This window comes from Homarus americanus, unplaced genomic scaffold (genome assembly GCF_018991925.1).
Source record: "Homarus americanus isolate GMGI-L3 unplaced genomic scaffold, GMGI_Hamer_2.0 scaffold45299, whole genome shotgun sequence".
NCBI lineage: Eukaryota > Metazoa > Arthropoda > Malacostraca > Decapoda > Nephropidae > Homarus > Homarus americanus.
In genome coordinates, this window is record NW_024753650.1 from 261,223 (window position 1) to 279,927 (window position 18,705).

At 43.5% G+C, this 18,705-nt stretch overlaps 1 protein-coding gene across 24 annotated transcripts in view; it reads left to right on the top strand.

Moving 5' to 3' along the window:
* Positions 1–18,705, top strand: part of LOC121855415 (serine/threonine-protein kinase WNK1-like) — a 234,231-nt gene that overhangs the window by 131,430 nt on the left and 84,096 nt on the right. For all 24 annotated transcript variants that reach the window (XM_042350336.1, XM_042350337.1, XM_042350338.1 and 21 more), the window contains 3 exons: positions 299–1,400; positions 13,024–13,196; positions 17,976–18,196. In XM_042350336.1, coding sequence (XP_042206270.1) covers positions 299–1,400; positions 13,024–13,196; positions 17,976–18,196 — 1,496 coding nt within the window. The remainder of the gene's footprint in view (positions 1–298; positions 1,401–13,023; positions 13,197–17,975; positions 18,197–18,705) is intronic.

The window sequence follows — 18,705 nt, forward strand, 5'->3', positions numbered from 1 at the left end:
TGTTGAGTGTGTATAGGCAACTAGAGTGTGATGAGGAAGAGAGACGTGTGGTGTATGATGCAGGTCTCTGGTAGGATGTTGTGATGACCTATGATGACCTTCAGGTGTTGCAAGTGACCCGCATGTGTTGATGTTTTGTAAATTGAAAACTTCAATGTTGTGGCGTTCGTCTTTTGTTTCCGTGTGTGTGTGTGTGTGTGTGTGTGTGTGTGTGTGTGTGTGTGTGTGTGTGTGTGTATTGTGTTGGTGCGTATTGTGTGTGTGTAGCTTCACAGTTCTGATGGTGCGGGTATTTCAGGTGCGGTCATGGCGGCGTGGTGGGCGGGGTGGGCGGTGCAGGCGGCGGCAGCGTAACGGGGAGCGGGTGGCGCGCCGCCCCGAAGTCGGGGGGCGCAGCTTCCGGACCCGGGTCGCCGCCTGCCATGTCCAAAGGCCGCACGCGAGGACCCACCTCGACAGCGGCTAACGGCGGCGGCACCACCACCACCAGCGCCTCCCCCATCACCACCACCACCGTTACGCCCCCCGTCACCGCCACCTCCAACATGAACGGAGAGCGGCGCTCTGGCGTTGAAGTAGTGACGCCTTCCAGCCGTCGGCCCGTCCGTACTTCTGCCACCTTCACCTCTAGCATCAAGGGCCTCTTGCAGCAGCGGGAGGACGCGGGCGGAGGTGTTGGTGTCTTCTCGACCCTGCGGCGCTCTATGCCGCGCTCTAGGTCGGCATCTTCACACGCGGAAGGGCGCCCTGGCCAGGAAGAGACTTCGGGGGGACGCCGCCCTGGACTCCCCCCTTTGCGGACTCCTGGGGGCCCCGCACCTCGTGGTCGACGAACACTCTCTAATATGGCCTCAAAGAGGCGCTCAGTCATCCTGGAGGAGGACAAAGAGGCCCTGAACGGTGAAGAAGCCACTGGTCCACCGCCCCCTGCTCCGGGCGTCGGTGGGAGTCGGCGACATTCACCCCGGGCGAGGCGCTCCCAAAGTGTGCAGGAGGAGCGCCAGTCACCGGCCAGGGAACCCGGCATCACCAAACAATATAGTGTAGATGAACGTGTGTCAAAACCTAATAAATCTTCCCCCGGAGACGATTCCCCGAGAACTGACGAAGAACATACCGAGGGCGTCTCGAAAGAGGGGGGAGAAAGAACCCGAGAGGCTGGTACTCTAACAGAAAAAGAGAAAGTTGAGTGTGAACGTGATGAAAAAGACAAAGATGAACGTGAGGAAGAGGAGCGACGTGCTCCCGTAGATGAGGAGGAAGCGGAGGAAGCGGTGGATAAGTCCACGGATGGCCGCTTCCTCAAGTTTGACCACGAGATCGGTCGTGGCTCCTTCAAGACGGTGTACCGCGGCCTGGACACCGATACTGGCGTCGACGTGGCCTGGTGCGAGCTCTTGGTGAGTACCCTTGTTCTTTGTTCTCGCTTATATAAACATGTGATGGTAGGTGTACTGTTCTACGCTCACTCGTCTCCAGGTATGTTTTGTTCTCAACCTCATTTATTCAGTTATTCCATTATTAATACTTTTCTTCCAGTCAGATGATCGAAGTGTGTAATTGGAAGTCAGGGTTAAGCAAAGGCATTATAACTAGGGTATTTAAACTATCTAACCAGAAGCGAACATGTAGCAATAGTTCTATACTCAAACATATTTAGATTTAGGCGGGGAATAGGTCAACAATACAGTAGTTTGGAATGAGTTGCAGAAGAGTGGACCAACTAACCAAACCCTATCATTAACTCTTGACTCGCTGGGGAGCTTCACATACAGGTTGGACGGATTTGTGAGCGATAGAGGTTGGGTGTAAACGGGACTGCCTATAGCATGGAATAAAACTGCGTGTAGGATATATTAAGGACGACGACGACACTCCAGGTTTGTCTCCTGTCGTGGCCAAAGTCTCCTCCAACTGACAGCCACATCCTATTTCATTATGAGAATCGAGTAAGGTCGGCATGGGGGTGATATACCAAGCTTATAATATATGCCTTTCAGTGAGATATCAAAGTGAGTGCGGGGTGACAGCAGTGTGATGCAATTTCCTATTCTTATCTGTGAGGGTCGATGGGTAGCATTAGGTCACGGTATAGTTCACCCGGCGACCGTCTGAGACATCTACTAACTTGCTTACTGTACACTGCCCCACCACCTGGAATCACACGTCATTTCCTCCAGCGTTTCCCGTTTTTTTTTTCTTTCAACCCCCCCAAAATAATCTTGTCCTTAAAGTTTTCTAAAAGATCGAGGAGTTGGTTAAAAATATTCACTAAAATAATACGAGGATAAGATAGATGTTGTAGGATTCTGACACTACTGACATCGTTAGTGTCGGGGGGGGGGGCTGCTTCTGTTGCATCTGCTGGCTTTGTCCAACACCAAGACTGATCACTCTCACTTACGGACTAGGGAACACTTTTCGACTTGGGAGGGGGGGTTTTGAGAGTATGGTGATGCGGTATGTTAGGTTAGTACATTGATGTGTGTAGGAAGACAGTGATTGTGACTCTCTCTCTCTCTCTCTCTCTCTCTCTCTCTCTCTCTCTCTCTCTCTCTCTCTCGTTGCACTACAGGCTTAAAAAGCTTCTTCACTTGAGAGTGTCTGTCTGTCGTCACTTCACGGATGAGGAGGCGACACAAGGGAGGATCACCTGCTCATTACTCCACACCTCTTCCCCCAGCTTATTTCACCTGACCATTATATCCCATCCCCCCAGCATATGTCACCTGCTGACTATATATATATATACTCTCTTCCCTCCCTAAGCTTATTTCACCTGATTAAGCACCCTAACGCTACCTGGTGAGGTTAACTTATGGAGTATTGTCATTATTGCTGCTGTTATTTACACACCCATAGCGGCAGGTCAGGTCAGGTCAGGTCAGATTAGATTAGATTAGGTTAGATCAGATCAGGTTAGGTTAGATACAATAGACCACAACCATTAAATTAGACCACTGGAACCCATGTAATACAGTGTAGGTCCCACAACCCATGAGATAAATGGTCCTCAAGTTTAGGGCCAGACAGCCATACGTGATGACAGGTTAGATAATTAATCATTAAGTACTTGGTGGACAACGATGGGCCAACACAGCACACACTGGCCGTCATAACTCCTCTTTAGGATGAAGGTTATCTCATCGTGTTCATCTTCTGTTCTGACAATGATGAACACATGTTAAGTTTAGTGATTGATATCAAGTGTAGTTAGTTAGTTAGTTACGGGGTGATGACCAGTGTGTTGGGAGGAGCCGAGGTGAGCGGGTGGCACTACTGACGGTGATAATCTCCGGCTGTGGCTGATGGGTTTCATGAGACACATCATATAAGTTACTATGTATTTAAATATTTACCTTTTATTGGTATTTTTTAAGCTTCTACAGTATTTTTAGGCCACAAATAGCGGAGACAATGATACCGTAAGACGAAATACACGCGGACCTCTATACCTCACCAGTTAGGGATCGAACCCAGGACCTCCACTTAGGAACATTACCACGGCACCACAATGACATCAAAAAGCTCACCTGGACTTTGTTGTTTTTTCCACACACAGTCTTGCTCCTTCGTCTAACCACCCAAACTAAAGGTTCCGGGTTCGAATCTTGGCAAGTATGTATATGTTTGCAAAAGGCGCCACGTTTTTCAATCCCAACTACCATGTACGTATACTAACTAGAAAAAGTTGGTGTGGGCGAGGGAAGGTTAGGTTAAGTTTTTCTGAAGGAACTAGTTTATACCGCCCTGGAATTTATAGCTGGTAGAAATTCGTATTTGAAGTGTACTGATGTGTGTGTGTGTATGTATAATATATGTATGTGTACTGGTATTTGTGTGTGTGTATTGGTGAGAGAATCATTTGGGTGAGGCATGGGGTGTGACGAAGGCTGCAGTTAATCATTCGGTAACCTTGGCGGTGGTCAGGTGAGTGCTAGCTAGACTCTCTCACCCATCTCTCTCTCTCTCTGGTAAATAATACAGTTATACTCAGGTTGCCATGGTTGATTGTCGGCGGCCCCGTGTTCGTCTACCTGGCCCGGGTGTTGTAGACCAGCGTTCATGTACTGTAGAATGTTTCAGGTGAATATTTTGTGGTTGAGGTGCGTGTAGGTTTCATTATAGATGTGTGTGTGTGGCAAAGATATAATGGGTATAGAATCACACACACGTAAACGTTGTAGAATATTAACAAACTAAGCAACTGAATAAGGTAGTGAAAAATATCGTAACTGGTATTTCACAAACTGGCATTGCTGACGTATTGAATTAAATTGAAACAGTTTATTTAGCAACTAGCAAATGGCGGGAAGTAACGGAGTTGAGAAATACTCTTGTCTTAAGTACACGTGTGTTATAAGACTTAAGTAAATGTGGCATCACCAGCGATTTCGCCAGACCTTCAGCTTACTTCGCCTGAATATTAACCACCTAAACTAATCCCCCCTCGGAGGTACGTTAGAATGCTTAATCTTGGAGTGAAGTACGATAGGGTCAAGTGACACCCCGTAGGCGACTCCGACCCCCTCAACACCTGATATTGTTCCCGCGAGCGATAAACTTGGCTGACCTGTGTCTCGTATTAGCTGGAGAGAGGCGACGACCAGGCGAGAGTGACTCGGGTTAATCCCAAATCCACGTGGGGGTGAGTGAGAGTTGCTGTGCGGATGGTGTGGAGTGAACTGGACACAGGACAGGAGCCCATTAAATGATGTAAATTATTAGGTTATGACACCAGATCACGTTTATAATATATATATATATATATATATATATATATATATATATATATATATATATATATATATATATATATATATATATATATATATATATATATATATACTGTTCTAAGGTGGTTAGCTTAAGTTTGGTGAAATATTAACTAACTGCTAAAGTGATCGCGGTAATTAGTAGAGGAGGAGAGGAGAGTACATAAAACGACTGATAAATGGAGAAATTAAATACTCTGATAATGCTAACAATATAATACTCAATAATAAGAAATAGGAATTTATCTCATCTTAGTAGTGAAGCAGAGAGAGAGAGAGAGAGAGAGAGAGAGAGAGAGAGAGAGAGAGAGAGAGAGAGCGAGCAGTTTGTCCTGAAGTGTATCGTGGTGAGAAACCTTGGAGAGACCTTCACCAGTATTATATGTATTGTATATAGTGTATAGCTCCTGGTGACCACTTAAACCTCGTCACCAAATCACAGAAGGCCAGCGTACACACCACTGTTTCATATATAGAGAGTACTGTACAAGCGTGGTAGAGGGTACACAATGTTACAATGTACAAGTGCGTCATGCGGTAGTAGTGCGTCATGCGGTAATAGTGTGTACGGTTATCAGTTAGAAGGTTGTATCAGTAGTCCCTCGTGTGTGTGTGTGTTATAATTTGTATAATAACTTAGGGGCGACTCATGACTTGACACTTACTACTTGTTGTCGTCGTGTTGTCATTGTTATCATTATTATCATCGTTCTTATCATTGTTATCACCAGTAATTATTACCATCGCTGTGAGCACCTATTCCTACACACCTCAGGACTGCTTGGTGATCATTGAGACTAAACTAACACTTGTACTTTGGGATGTTAATGCTACAAGGTGGAGGTGTTGTGGTGACTAACTGGCTTGCCTTGACTGACACAGAGTGGATCAGCCTATAGCTTACTGGGGCTGAGGAATGACTGGTGTGTACTGGCGGTAACTGGAGAAAGGAGGCGGGGAATGATTGACGGAGTTGGGATAAGGAAGAGAACTAAATGGGGAAACGGCGAGTAAACTGGAAATAATATAATGAGTAGCTGAGGTGGTGGTGGCGGCGGGAGAATTTTCTTTTACCGAGTTTAATAATGCCTGCAGGAGCCACCGAGGTCACAACTGACTTGATTCCTGGGCTATTTGGTCACCTTTACCCCGTAGGATAATGTGACGTGATAGGCGGGTCTAATGTATATAATAGGAGTCATTTGAGAGCGACGTTAAGTGTTAGTATTGATGATGGTTGTAAAGTGTCCTTAGTCCGTACTTGTTGAACTCGCTCCCCCCCACACACTGAGGTAGAGCGAGTGTACCCTGTGTAGAAAAAACCTTTCCAGATAAGACTTTCACTAGAGGCTATAGTATACTTTGATAAGTCTAAAATAATGCACTTTACTGTACAGTATAAGTGGGTATTGTAAACTCTTCCTTGTGCCTTACACCTACTGATGGCCCTCGTCTCTCCACCTACTCATGTTACCACGGTCACTACATTACAGGAACACCGCTCATATTTCCCGGGCTTAAATTAACTGATACTGAGAGGCTGGTACACCGTCCGGGCGTCGTCGTACGTCCGCCAGCGCCATCATGAGGTATCGGGACGGCTCAGTTGGCGCCAGTCTTCTTGTCTGTAACTGTCTGTCCAGCGAATAGATAGAAAAGGGCGAATCCTTAATGAAAATAAAAGTAAATAATATCTTAACATGGGGTCCAGGCATTTCCTATTTTTTTTTGTTTTTTTTTTAGTGAAGGTTTTTGGCCGTAGGAGAGACGTTACGAGATTTTGCGAGTCACTTCACATGACTCGCCTCACATGACTCACCTCACATGACTCACCTCACAAGATATGGATAATTGTTGAAAGTTTCAGCATTAAGTTTCTTCGGATTTTTATATGTAGGTTAGGTTACGTTAGCTGATGTGTGACTCATGAGGTGAAGGGGTGGTGGTGTAGTAGGCGTCAAGTGATACTGATACAGGAAATGTGTGCCTCTGAGGACTGCTTGTCGGGCGCGGGTTACCTGCTGCCCTTGACAATACTTGTGGACCTGGCCGCCACCACCACCGTCACCACCACCATGAGGAAGAGTGTGGTGTGAAACCTGACCACCATCACGACTCATCATGACACGCGCGCGGAGTAGTCGTAACCTTTACCCCTACCTACCCCACTTGTACCTGATGTGTGGCCGACATATTGCCTTACTGTGGTATTGTCGGTATTTGGCTACTCAGGATGTCCACTCCTCCCATCTCCTCCTCCTCCTCACACTGATAAAAGATGGAGTATTTCAGGAGTTAAATAATATGGTTTTGTTGTTTTAGTGTTACAGAAAGTGGTGACAAGTGACGGTCTTCACTTTACAACAGCGTCACTAGTTCGATATTTATCCTACACAATAACGGTTCGCGGGCACGGTTGGATTAGTGATTGTTTTGTTAGTTTCTTTAGGACTTTTTATTTATTTATTATTATTATTTATTGTCATTGTAGTTATCATTATTTATTATCTGTTATAGTCTGTACATCAAGAGGCCTATATTTGGTGGGTTATTGTGGTGGGCTGTGGTAATGATGGGTTGTGGTAATGGTAACTTATGGTAGTTGTGGTGATGGATTGTGGTAGTAGGGGGCTGTGGTAGTAGTGGGTTTTGGTAGTAGTTGTGGTGGGTTGTTATGGTGGTGGTAGTTTGAGAAAGTTTGTTAACTTGTGTGTTCGACACGTCTCGCCGCCGTCACAACTTTCCTCTACAGGTAATTCCTTTAACCCAACATTTTAGAGTTTGTGACACTTCCTGACACGCCCGCACACGACACTTCCTGACACGCCCGCACACGCACAACACGCCCATACCTCTACCTCACAACACGCCCACCCCTCTACCTCACAACACGCCCACCCCCCTAACTCACAACACGATCGATTGGGTGAGGCTGTTTATGTTATTTAGACGATGACCTAACGACCTCTAGAAAGTCATGATGATAGTTAGTGTTTATGAAGTATTGGTTAATTAAAATAAATAAATTATACGGATAAATATGGCGGAATGTGGGAAGGTTTACGTCATCAGAACTAACGGGAAAGAGAGAGAGAGAGAGAGAGAGAGAGAGAGAGAGAGAGAGAGAGAGAGAGAGAGGACGGTGTTGATGAATGAAGTAAATGCGTCTTTCATAACTCATTTGTGTAAGAGATAACATCATTGACTTAATAATGAATGCCGTTTAATTAGGAGTCGTGTGTGTGTGTGTGTGTGTGTAATTTACCGCCAGAATGAAGTCACTTACATACACCACTACGGTACTTAGCACTACTGTTTTGTAATGATATCAGAATGGATCTCTTTGCTGGAGGTTAGGTTGGCGTTTGGGTGGTTAGGTTAGGTTTAAGGTGGTTAATCTTCAGGCGATCGACATATTTTATCTATTTCAAGTTTGTCGAGAAAGTTGATACAGCGGGAAGGTAGGAAGGGGGAGTAGGGAATGTGGAGTGACGGGTGAAGGGGAGAAGGGGGGTGAAGGAGGGAAGGAGGATATGAGGGAGGGAAGTAGAGGGTGAGAGAAGGAAGGAGGGGATGAGGGGAGTAGGGAGTATGAGAGAGAAGCCGGTAATCACGTGACCTGGTGGTGGGGGTGAGACAGGTGGTGGGGCGAGACAGGTGGTGGGGGTGAGACAGGTGGTGGGGGTGAGACAGATGGTTATTCGTTATATTGTAGGCGTTTAAGCTGGTCATTCAGGTTAGGTTAGGTGAGAGAAGAGCGTTTAGTGGGTTTGGGTTGAAGGTTGTCTGAAGCGGCGCGGCGTCGGGAAGGTCGCCTCCCCTCCTCCCACACCCCCGACAAGGCCGACCCTCCTGTAGCCCCAGCCACAACCCGGGGCTCCACCGGACTACTTCCCCACACTGCCGCACCTCACCTTCCTTACCTCACACTGCCGCACCTCACCTTCCTTACACTGCCGCACCTCACCTTCACCTTCCTTACCTCACACTGCCGCACCTCACCTTCCTTATCGCGCACACATGTTGGCTTAGGGTAGGTGTTAGGTAGCTATATGGGGGTAATGACAGGTGGAGGGCGAGGTGACAGGTAGTGAGGAGGGGGGGCAGGTAGTGCGGTGCAGGGAAGTTGACAGGTAGTGAGGGGGGATGTGTCAGATAGTGAGGGGGGGAAGGTGACAGGTAGTGAAGGGGGGTGACAGGTAGTGCGGGGGGAGGTGATAGTTGGTGAAAGATTGAGGTGACAGGTGAGGGGGAAGTGACAGGTAATGAGGGGAAGGGGATGACAGGTGATGAGGTCATAGTGAGAGAGTGGGGGGTGTGTGGGGGGAGTTTCACTTCCTGCAGGACATAGACAGAGAGTCCTTCACTACCATTGAATAGGACCATTGTGTACGGCCGGGGACAAACACCAGTTTTCCCGGAATGGAATATCAGCAGTCCTTGTGTCGAGGGATTCCGTCCGGCACACTGGGAACCATATTGTGATTTATTGTGTTCTCGTGTGTATATATTTTGAGGATTCGAGCTTCCCATTCACTCGGTCAGTCCGTCATTCACTAACTCACCTCTTCCTGTGGCGCTCCGTTTATGTGGAGACCTCTTGAGCCCCGCTTGGGTGACTCGTGTTTATGCTCCCGATTTATTATTAATTTTTTTGTTGGGGTGGGGGGGGGGCAAATTTGACAGCCTCAGCTCCCTTCGTTTGTTGTGTTCTATCTTGTACCAAACTTCTTAACAATGAAAGAATTTAGTTACAGAGATAAGTATCTTGGTAAGTGTGTTGTTGTGTACGAGATTCAGGACGTGGTGTAGAAATGTTACCGACATGGTTCAGAGACTAAACATTCACCCCCGTTCCTCCTGCCGAGAAGTATCAGTCAGTTTCATCGACCTTGTGTGTAAATGTTTGTTTTAGATGCCAGTATATGTATGTATGGGAGAGTGAGGTATGTTCTTTTGGTAGTTACTGTATATAATGAAGGAATGGTTATGTGTAGGGCTGCAGTGTTGTGGTTTCAAATATATATGTGAGAGAGAGAGAGAGAGAGGTGTGTGGATGAGTCATATAAGCCAGCGGCAGGTATTGATGTAATTCTCTGGGTGAAAGTGTCTGATTGTCACACCGTCAGCTAACACACTACTCAGTGTTCGGGTGAGCGCTTACCAAACACTTACTTGTATTAAATGTTTTAACAACACTCAAGAGAGAGTATAAGAATGCTTCCAGATATCTTAACACAGCGTAAGCAGGAGTTAGGATACTTATAACAATTTACACTTTCCTGATAACTTATTCGGGATGTGCAAAAGTTATTCCGCGTCAAACAAATTCAAATATTACAAGTTTTATGATGTCTCCTTAGCTTGTTAGTTTAGATTTTTAAGCTTAATTTCTGGCATCTTACGATCAGCCCGGTCATCTGTGTCTTATTACAAGTTTATTAACACATCGCTAGGTGTCGAGTGTGGTAATGAATGGTGTTGACGAGGGTGCAGTCATGTGCAGTAGTAAATCAAGGTTACAAATAATAGAACTGAAGTTAATACAGGGAGGAGGGACACACTCCGATTGTGACGTCACGGGGCAGGGCGGAGTCGTGTTCAGGTGTTGGTGGAATTTAGGGGTTTTTATGACTTCGCTGTACAGGGCGCCACTGGTCTCCACCTCTCCGTCTATCTGTAACAACTTGTCTCGGGACTTCTCAAAACATACGTCGCTATATGTCATGTAACTAAATTTTCTAAGGGTTAACGGTAATTATGTATTTCCAACCCGCCCTCTGTCCCGTTGGATTAGGCTTCATTCAGTGTGACAGCCAACAATCACAGGTTTCCTCATATTGGTCCCGTGAAGGACATACTTATCAGGAACAATGTGTGGTGGTATTAAACAAGCTGCCGGTGTTCTTTCCTTTCGATAAAAAGGATAAAAATACAAGCGTGAGTTCTTGTTGACCCTCGCTGTTTCTGTGGTGTTGATGGCGTCATCCCGACCGTCCCGACGTTACCGCAAAGTTGGTGTTGGTGGGCGTCGTCTTTATTACACTGGGCTTTTGTTTACTTAACTTCTATGCCTTATGCGTGTCCTGCCCTCCCCACACACATACACTGAACTCCTGAGCCTTATAGGTGACATTATACTGGAGATTAGACCCCCCCTTTGCTTCCCCATACATCGGGAACAATATACTATCTAACGGAATTAGTGGAAAGAAAACGTCCATCATAAATTTTACGGTCGTTAATGTCGTACTTTTTATGTAAGACCCAGGTTGTGTGACTGGTGGTGGATGCTCGCACAGGATAGGAACCTTACCTGTGGTTATACTATGTCCCTTCCCACCCTCCCCCTCCCCCTGAGTTGTTGACATATTGATCCCCTTATCACCATATCCACGTGGGGCTGTCTGAAATGAAGGCAGTGAGTATACCTAACCCTCTGCTCCTTCCCACATATTTACTAGCGAGACTCCGGTACACTTGACCTGGTAGTAATTGGTCTGAAATATATATAACACACACACCTGTACTAAGAAAGATTGTTCCTTTCATGATTTTTTTGCACCTGCCAACTTTTTTGTTGTTTATTGTTGAATTGAAAAGTTGATCACCTGAAGATTAGACACCCACAGCTTCTTTCATCTTATAAATTAACCACCATTAACCTAACCCAACCCTCCAGCTACCATAAGCCAGTTCTATCATCAGGTAACATAAGTAAGGTGTCTTAATTAATCTTCAGATGAGGGCTATTCTCCTTCTCTTACTTACCTGGTGTGATCTTGTGTCCAGGTGTCAATTTATCCAGTGGTCAGGTATGTGGATTCTGGGAGTGTAATTTACATGGCTTAAACAGTGGTGTAGAAAGACGGCCAGGCAGAGTGGGGTGTGATGGGGAGCCAGGCAGAGTGGGGTGTGGTGGGGAGCCAGGCAGAGTGGGGTGTGGTGGGGAGCCAGGCAGAGTGGGGTGTGGTGGGGAGCCAGGCAGAGTGGGGGGTGGTGGGGAGCCAGGCAGAGTCGGGTGTGATGGGGAGCCAGGCAGAGGGGCGTGATGGGGAGCCAGGCAGAGTGGGTGTGGTGGGGAGCCAGGCAGAGTGGGGTGTGGTGGGGAGCCAGGCAGAGTGGGGTGTGATGGGGAGCCAGGCAGAGTGGGGTGTGATGGGGAGCCAGGCAGAGTGGGGCGTGATGGGGAGCCAGGCAGAGTGGGGTGTGATGGGGAGCCAGGCAGGGGGGGCGACCAACTGTGGGTTGAGAAAGGTCATGTAACTCAACTGCTTTGCCCTGCACCTGCTGCACCTGCTTTCTCTCACGCAGCCGTGACAAGTGGGTATGGTCCTCTTGTTTGTGCTTTGGGGGCCGCCTCTATGGGGGTATATAGCACAGGGTAATAGGAATTCGCCTAGAGAACGAGAGAGCGAAGGGATAGGGAGGGGTAGAGAGAGTGAGGTGCCACCATGTATGAGATACAATATTACTAACCCCTCTGCTCCTCCCCCACACATTCACTCCACCAGCACCACAAACACCTGTGTCTTCCATTGGTGGTGTGGCATTCCTCTCTCAGTGTGACCTTCCCCACTCCTTCCCCACCATGGACACTTGTGCCACTTCTTTGTGGTGACAAACAGGTGTTGTGACACACACACTACTTACAGCAGTGTCAGTCTTTACTGCTAATATTTTATTACCTCCCAGCTTGGTCACCAGTATTGTCAGTGATTCTAAAGATGTCCTTAGTGATAGTAAATAGGTCTCTAGGTAAGTCTCACCACACCTAAGATAGATTTTATCAGTTCCTTGAATGGTTTTCGTAAAGTCCCTGATTAATGCTTACCCACATACTGTATGGGGAGTCTCAGTTTGAGTAGTTTAGTTAAAGAGAACATACGGTACCAGGAGACAGATGAGCCACATGTTTGACTGTTGTGTTACATTGTGTCTGTTGAAATTATGACATGATAAGAATTCAGTATAATTCTTCTAATGATATTAAAAAGGCAATTTTTTTTAATATTTTAAACAATTTCCCAAGTTTATATATATGTGTGTGTGTGTGTGCAGGTGCTGTACTGTACCTTATACTGAACACATTCTATATTGTTGATGTAGGTGAATATTTCAGTGTGATACAGTATTAGTATTCTTTTCATGCTGCTGTATATCTATTTGTAAGGGATTTTTAGACTTACAATAATGTAGAAGAAGATAAGTAAAGTATTGTCATGACTACAACTGTTGTTTTTTTCAGGAGAGAAAATGGAACAAGAACGAAAGACTAAGATTTCGAGAGGAGGCAGAGATGCTGAAGGGTCTACAGCATCCCAACATTGTACGATTCTATGACTATTGGGAAGTGCCCAGTGCCAAGCGCCGATGTATTGTCCTTGTCACTGAGCTCATGACATCGGGCACTCTGAAGCAGTAAGTGCTACACCTGTACAGTGTTCTGTAGGTGGCAGGGTTCTCTCTTACCACTCATAATTTTCACTTGGATGATGGTGATGCTGCAGTGCTGCCCTCACTTGTTGCAACACTAGAAAAGGGTCAAATTGTATCATATTTTTAAGTAATGACGAATAGTGAGATCTTTAATTATTAATACAGTCTAAACACAAAATCAATAGCAGTTATTGCAGAGTAAGACAACAGACAATACCGTTACCACCGCTGTACACCTGTGTGTCCACATTAGCTGCACTATATACGATACTGTACAGTAATTAGTCTCGCTGCCTTGTTTACAAACACACTCCTTGCACTCTTTTTTCACTACATCTTTCTGTGCTTCAAGAATTGTTGTTAAGGTCTATTTCCATTAAGTACCTTTATTAGTCAACAAAAAAATCTTTTGACGGGAGTCCAATTTTATAATTTTACAGTACCTTTTCACCTTTACCATCTCGAATTACTACGCTCTCCACATTAACAGTACGGTATACAGATAGAGTATTATGGGATGCTTCATTTAAACTGCCATTAATGCAGTCTCTCAGTCTCTTGAACCTATTTAAAATGACTGACTAAACACAAATTTTCTTTTGAATATATATCATAGTCATTGCAGTTATTCAATATATAGATACTGTTTTATAGCCTAAGCAACCCCAGGACAGTGCCTACCAGTGCCCAGAAGACATGCCATGCTGGAGAACTGGGCAGACAATGTTTTGCTGCAGTGTGTATTTCTCATGTAGACAAATTTCAATTCAGATCTGGATCTGATTGTTCTCATTAATCAATGAAAATTTATATCAGGAATCTCAAACTCAAAGGATTTAATACTGTACTTTGAAACCCAACTTAACCTGACCACATGGGAAATCAAGGCCCAACTCCAGGACTCGCCACACTGATTACACTCCCAAAGCAAATTCTGTGGACAGCTTTATGTTTAATATTTAATCTTTCATCATACAAAATGAGTGTTGTTTGTTTCCATTGCTGTACTCCTGAATTAGGTTCCAGGGAAGTAAACACTGTATGAATGCTTTTTGGTGTGGGTTCATACTTTAGAGTATACACATCCCCACTAACTTGTCTTGAAAATGAGGTATGGCATCCTTTTTTGCACCTAAGGAGAAGAACAAGTGACCTGGATTCCTCTCTTCCCCTCAAAATTTATAATCGTAAATCAGCAAGGAATTCAGAAGTTGGTTGAGACTTTCTTGTGGTCAAGTAGGATACTGAAGTGGGTGAGTTTATGTGTCAAAAACTCCTGACCCAAATCATCACTGGTGTCTGCCAATGTAGCAAAACACTGTACTTCATGAATAATGTCTGTGCTGTCGAGCCATACATGATGTTTGTACTACCACCCTCGTCTCCATGGGGTGCTTATCAGTGCTTGTCTCTCAGATTACTCATCTCCTCAGCCATGATATGGGATTTTAAATACCTGTATACAGTACTGTACTGTATAAGCTCAAGAAATGTAAATAAAAGACTAATGAATAGAGCTCATTGGAGTTATGTTTGCTTTGTTCCTCAATTAGGTCATTAAATGGTTGTGACTTCTATTCCATACACATATGATGCTTTTAGTACTTGTGTGTGTGTCCGTGCGTGTGGGTGTGGTGTGGTGCAGTGCATTTTCTCAAAGTGTGAAACAGTATTCTCCGAGAAGATGGATGATCATGACTTGGAAAAGCTGATCAGTTTTAGAGGATGAAGGATAAGAGATGAATGTAGGGAAAAATCACAGTTTTTAGGAGTGCTTTTTGCTGCATGCCTTCATAGCAGTTTCACATCTCAGGCTCATACTGGTGGTTGGTAGTGTTGTCTTCAGTCAGGACTTCCAATCCAAGTACCTGTACTATACAGTATCTTAAAAATAATCAACCACAGGCTGAGCTTCAGGTAGAAAATTTTTTCATCCATGAAAAAGTTGAACATCTCTGCAGCATTTTCTGTAAGAACAAATGCTGCTGCTGAGAGCCTGCATGTCTTTAAAGTAAAGTCTGCATCTTCCTCCTATGCATGAGGCCATTTCCACAAATTTTACCATAAATAAACAGTCAAAAATGGACAAAGCAACTAGTACAGTTAACTGTACATGGAAATTCAATGTTAATTGCATTTATCATTTCAAGTGCAGTAACTGTAGGTTCCTTCTTGTACTGTACAAACAATATATTGCAATATGTTGCAATATAATGCAAAGAATACAAGAGAAACACTGCAGTATATTGCAGTGCTTCTCTTGTATTCTTTGCATTATTTCATTTGCTGTGCATTACATCCTTAGCTTCAATATCAGCAGTATCCCCAGAATCTTTGTGCTCACTACACTCTTGAATAATATTATCACCAACTGTTATCACATGACCTTTGCATTTTTACTAAATTGCTCACATTTCCTTTAAACCTTACCTTTACTTTTATCTTTAACAAATAAATTTCCACTCACACATGACTTATGTCTGCCTTTCTTGCCCTCTACAAAACTTAGCATTCTGGAATACCAGTTACAATGACTAATGGTCAGTTGAGGGCACGTCCAAACACACTTCTCTGGACGTTTCAGATTATTCAGCCATCCCCAGCAGTGTTGGCAAAGTGACTTGGCAGTGTGCAGGGAGGTCACCTTATCAGATTTTTTTGCGTCCTGATACACAGTGACGTCATTTTACCTCGTGTAATGTCGAGGTCATTGACATTACAGGGTGCTGTCACTTGACCTAATTGTGACATTATACTGCCATTGGTGTATGATGTATGAACATTGTGATGAACATTGTAGTGCCAATGATGTAGTGAAAATGAAATGTTAGCAAATGCATGTTTCGAAGAATTAATTTTTCAAGATTTGCTCTTTGAAGAATTGTTATTTTGAACAATTTACCATAAATTAACATTGATGATGATGGTGATGAGGAGACGACAAACGAGCAGAGTAAATTAAAAAACTATGTTAATGATTGTTGTTGTCTTCAAGGCAGTTTTAGTGGTACAGTGTATTGGGAGCTCATTAAGTTAACTTAGATATGCAGTTAGAATTCATTAAATATCTTCGATTAAAGGATGGTCATTTCTACCTGATTTATCTTGTTATGGCCTTGGAGTATCTTACATTAATGTTTAGTGAAAACCTTGAGGCAATATAAATAAAACAAATCAAGGAAAACAAATTATTCAGGTAACTTTTTTGTGAATAGCTTTATATATTTTTTGATAATCATATAATTTTAATGAAGTATTTGTGTGCAGTGGCAAAGTGGATGCTCCCCCAATAGGGTTGTTGGTTCACGCCTGGGACACCCCCTGTAGACACTGTTGTGGATGGATACCGGACTTTAGCTCGGGAGGTGGAGGTGGAGGCAGTTGAGTTCAGTCCTGGCGATATGTCTCCTTGTACAGTACTGAATAGTGAGGCTTAACATTGGTGTGCTGTATCTACACTGGCCTTTGGGATCCACTACAGATTTACAATGTTTAAAGTAATGATTGAAGATGAGAGGGAGAAAATATGGGGTGGATGAAATCAGTAACTTGTACATTAGACTTGTAATACTGTATACACAAGGTGAATTTGAGAGAATGACTCAATAATTCTTTACACTGTGGAGCCCCATTGTAAAGGAAAGTGGAAGTGTGTTTATAGATAGAAATCTGGCCTGATAAGGTAACTTAATGAGCAAAGGCAATAGTAATGAAACATCCACATAACTTGAAAATTTTGAATTACAGTACAGTACTTCATTTATCTTGTAATAAACAAATATTGAATGCTCTTATTGTTGTTTGAGTGTGATTGATAACTAAATTGAAAGTACAGTACTGAAATTGAGTATTGGTCACCATGTTATATATGTATAGTTGTAGATATCACTTGGCAACCTTTTATTAGAGAGAAAGACACTAAGTAACGTGAGTGTAAGTCTGGAAAAGAATGTAATGAAAAGGAAGATGGGGATTTTAAAGCATGAGACAACAGGACATTGCATAGGATTTTTACAGTGTTGGTAAGAAGATGGAGTGAAGGAGTGCGAGATATGGTTGGATAGAGAAAAGCTAGAAAGTGTTGAATATTTAAGTACGGTTCTTTTTTTTAGTAAGAGTGAAGGAAGGAATGAATGGTTAGATGTCAGCGAGTCTCAAAAAGAAAATGCAGTTGCCCAGAAAATAATAAGGTGGAGTGGAAATTTGCTTGAGAGTGTAAAATTTGTTGGAGATAGCAGTTTGCTTTACTCTTCTCTTTAACAGTTAAGCATGGGAGTGTAAAGTGATACTGACAGAGGGAGTATAGGGAATGGAAATGGATTAAGAAAGCTGTTTATGAGATGGAAGAAGTGAGAGTTAAGATGGGAAATTAAAATGTTTTGTAGAGAGAAGAGAAATTTTAAGAAACAATTAAGAGTATTTATGTGATGTGGAGAGAATCATTGAATTCAGGACGATGAATAGAATGTAGCTGAATGTTGTGAATAGCTAGAAGGTTAAGAGTGAGGCAGTATGTATATAAGAGGAACTTCACTGTGGAGGAATTTACCAAGTTGAGAAATGATAAGAGGAGGTAGGAGGAAACTGTACACTTATCAAGCTGGTGGACTGACGGTAAAGATTTTTTAAAGGTAGATTAAGCGGAATATGTTTGTCTTAAGCCTCTAATGGCTGTTTGAATGTCGAAAAATTAAGTGTTCTTCAGATGGAGTAGTCCGTATATATTTTGAAGGTCTGATTGTTTATTTTTCTTTTCTTCAGATATCTGCGTCGTCTGCGAAAAGTTAACCTCAAAGTGCTGAAGAGTTGGTGCCGGCAAATTCTTAAAGGATTGCAGTTTCTTCACTCACGGTGTCCTCCCATCATACATCGAGATCTCAAGTGTGATAACATCTTTGTCACAGGGACAACAGGCTCGGTAAAAATTGGAGACCTTGGACTCGCCACGCTTAAAAATAGATCTTGTGCCAAATCTGTAATTGGTAAGTTATGAAATTTGATAAAGTTTAGTATCATTAACAACATTTGTGCAGTGAAAATACTTTTGCTTCCTGGTATTACTGTTTGGTTGGTTAGTGTTATTTATTTCCTGCATTATCCTCACAAACATACTGTATTCTCTTATTCACTCAGTCCATTTTAATCAGTTATATCTTTGGTTTATGCTACAAAATATAATCCATAAAAGTCATGCATGTGAACTTTTCAATTTCCCATTAAAGTAATTGTTTTGCCATTTACTTCACCAATAAAATGCCATTGCAGTTTGCCTTTATTATTTTTCTGCTATCAGTGTTCAATTTTGGGGGGCTATTATCAGTACCTTATGTCACCATTATTAAAAGGCCCTTGTTGAGTTTCCCGTTATACTTTCATGATGTCGAATAACCTACTTTACCCTTCAGTATCAGACTACATTATGTAGTTCACTTATACGTATTTGTTTTCTGTGGTAACAATATCTCCATAGCCTGTTGAAGAAAATTAATAA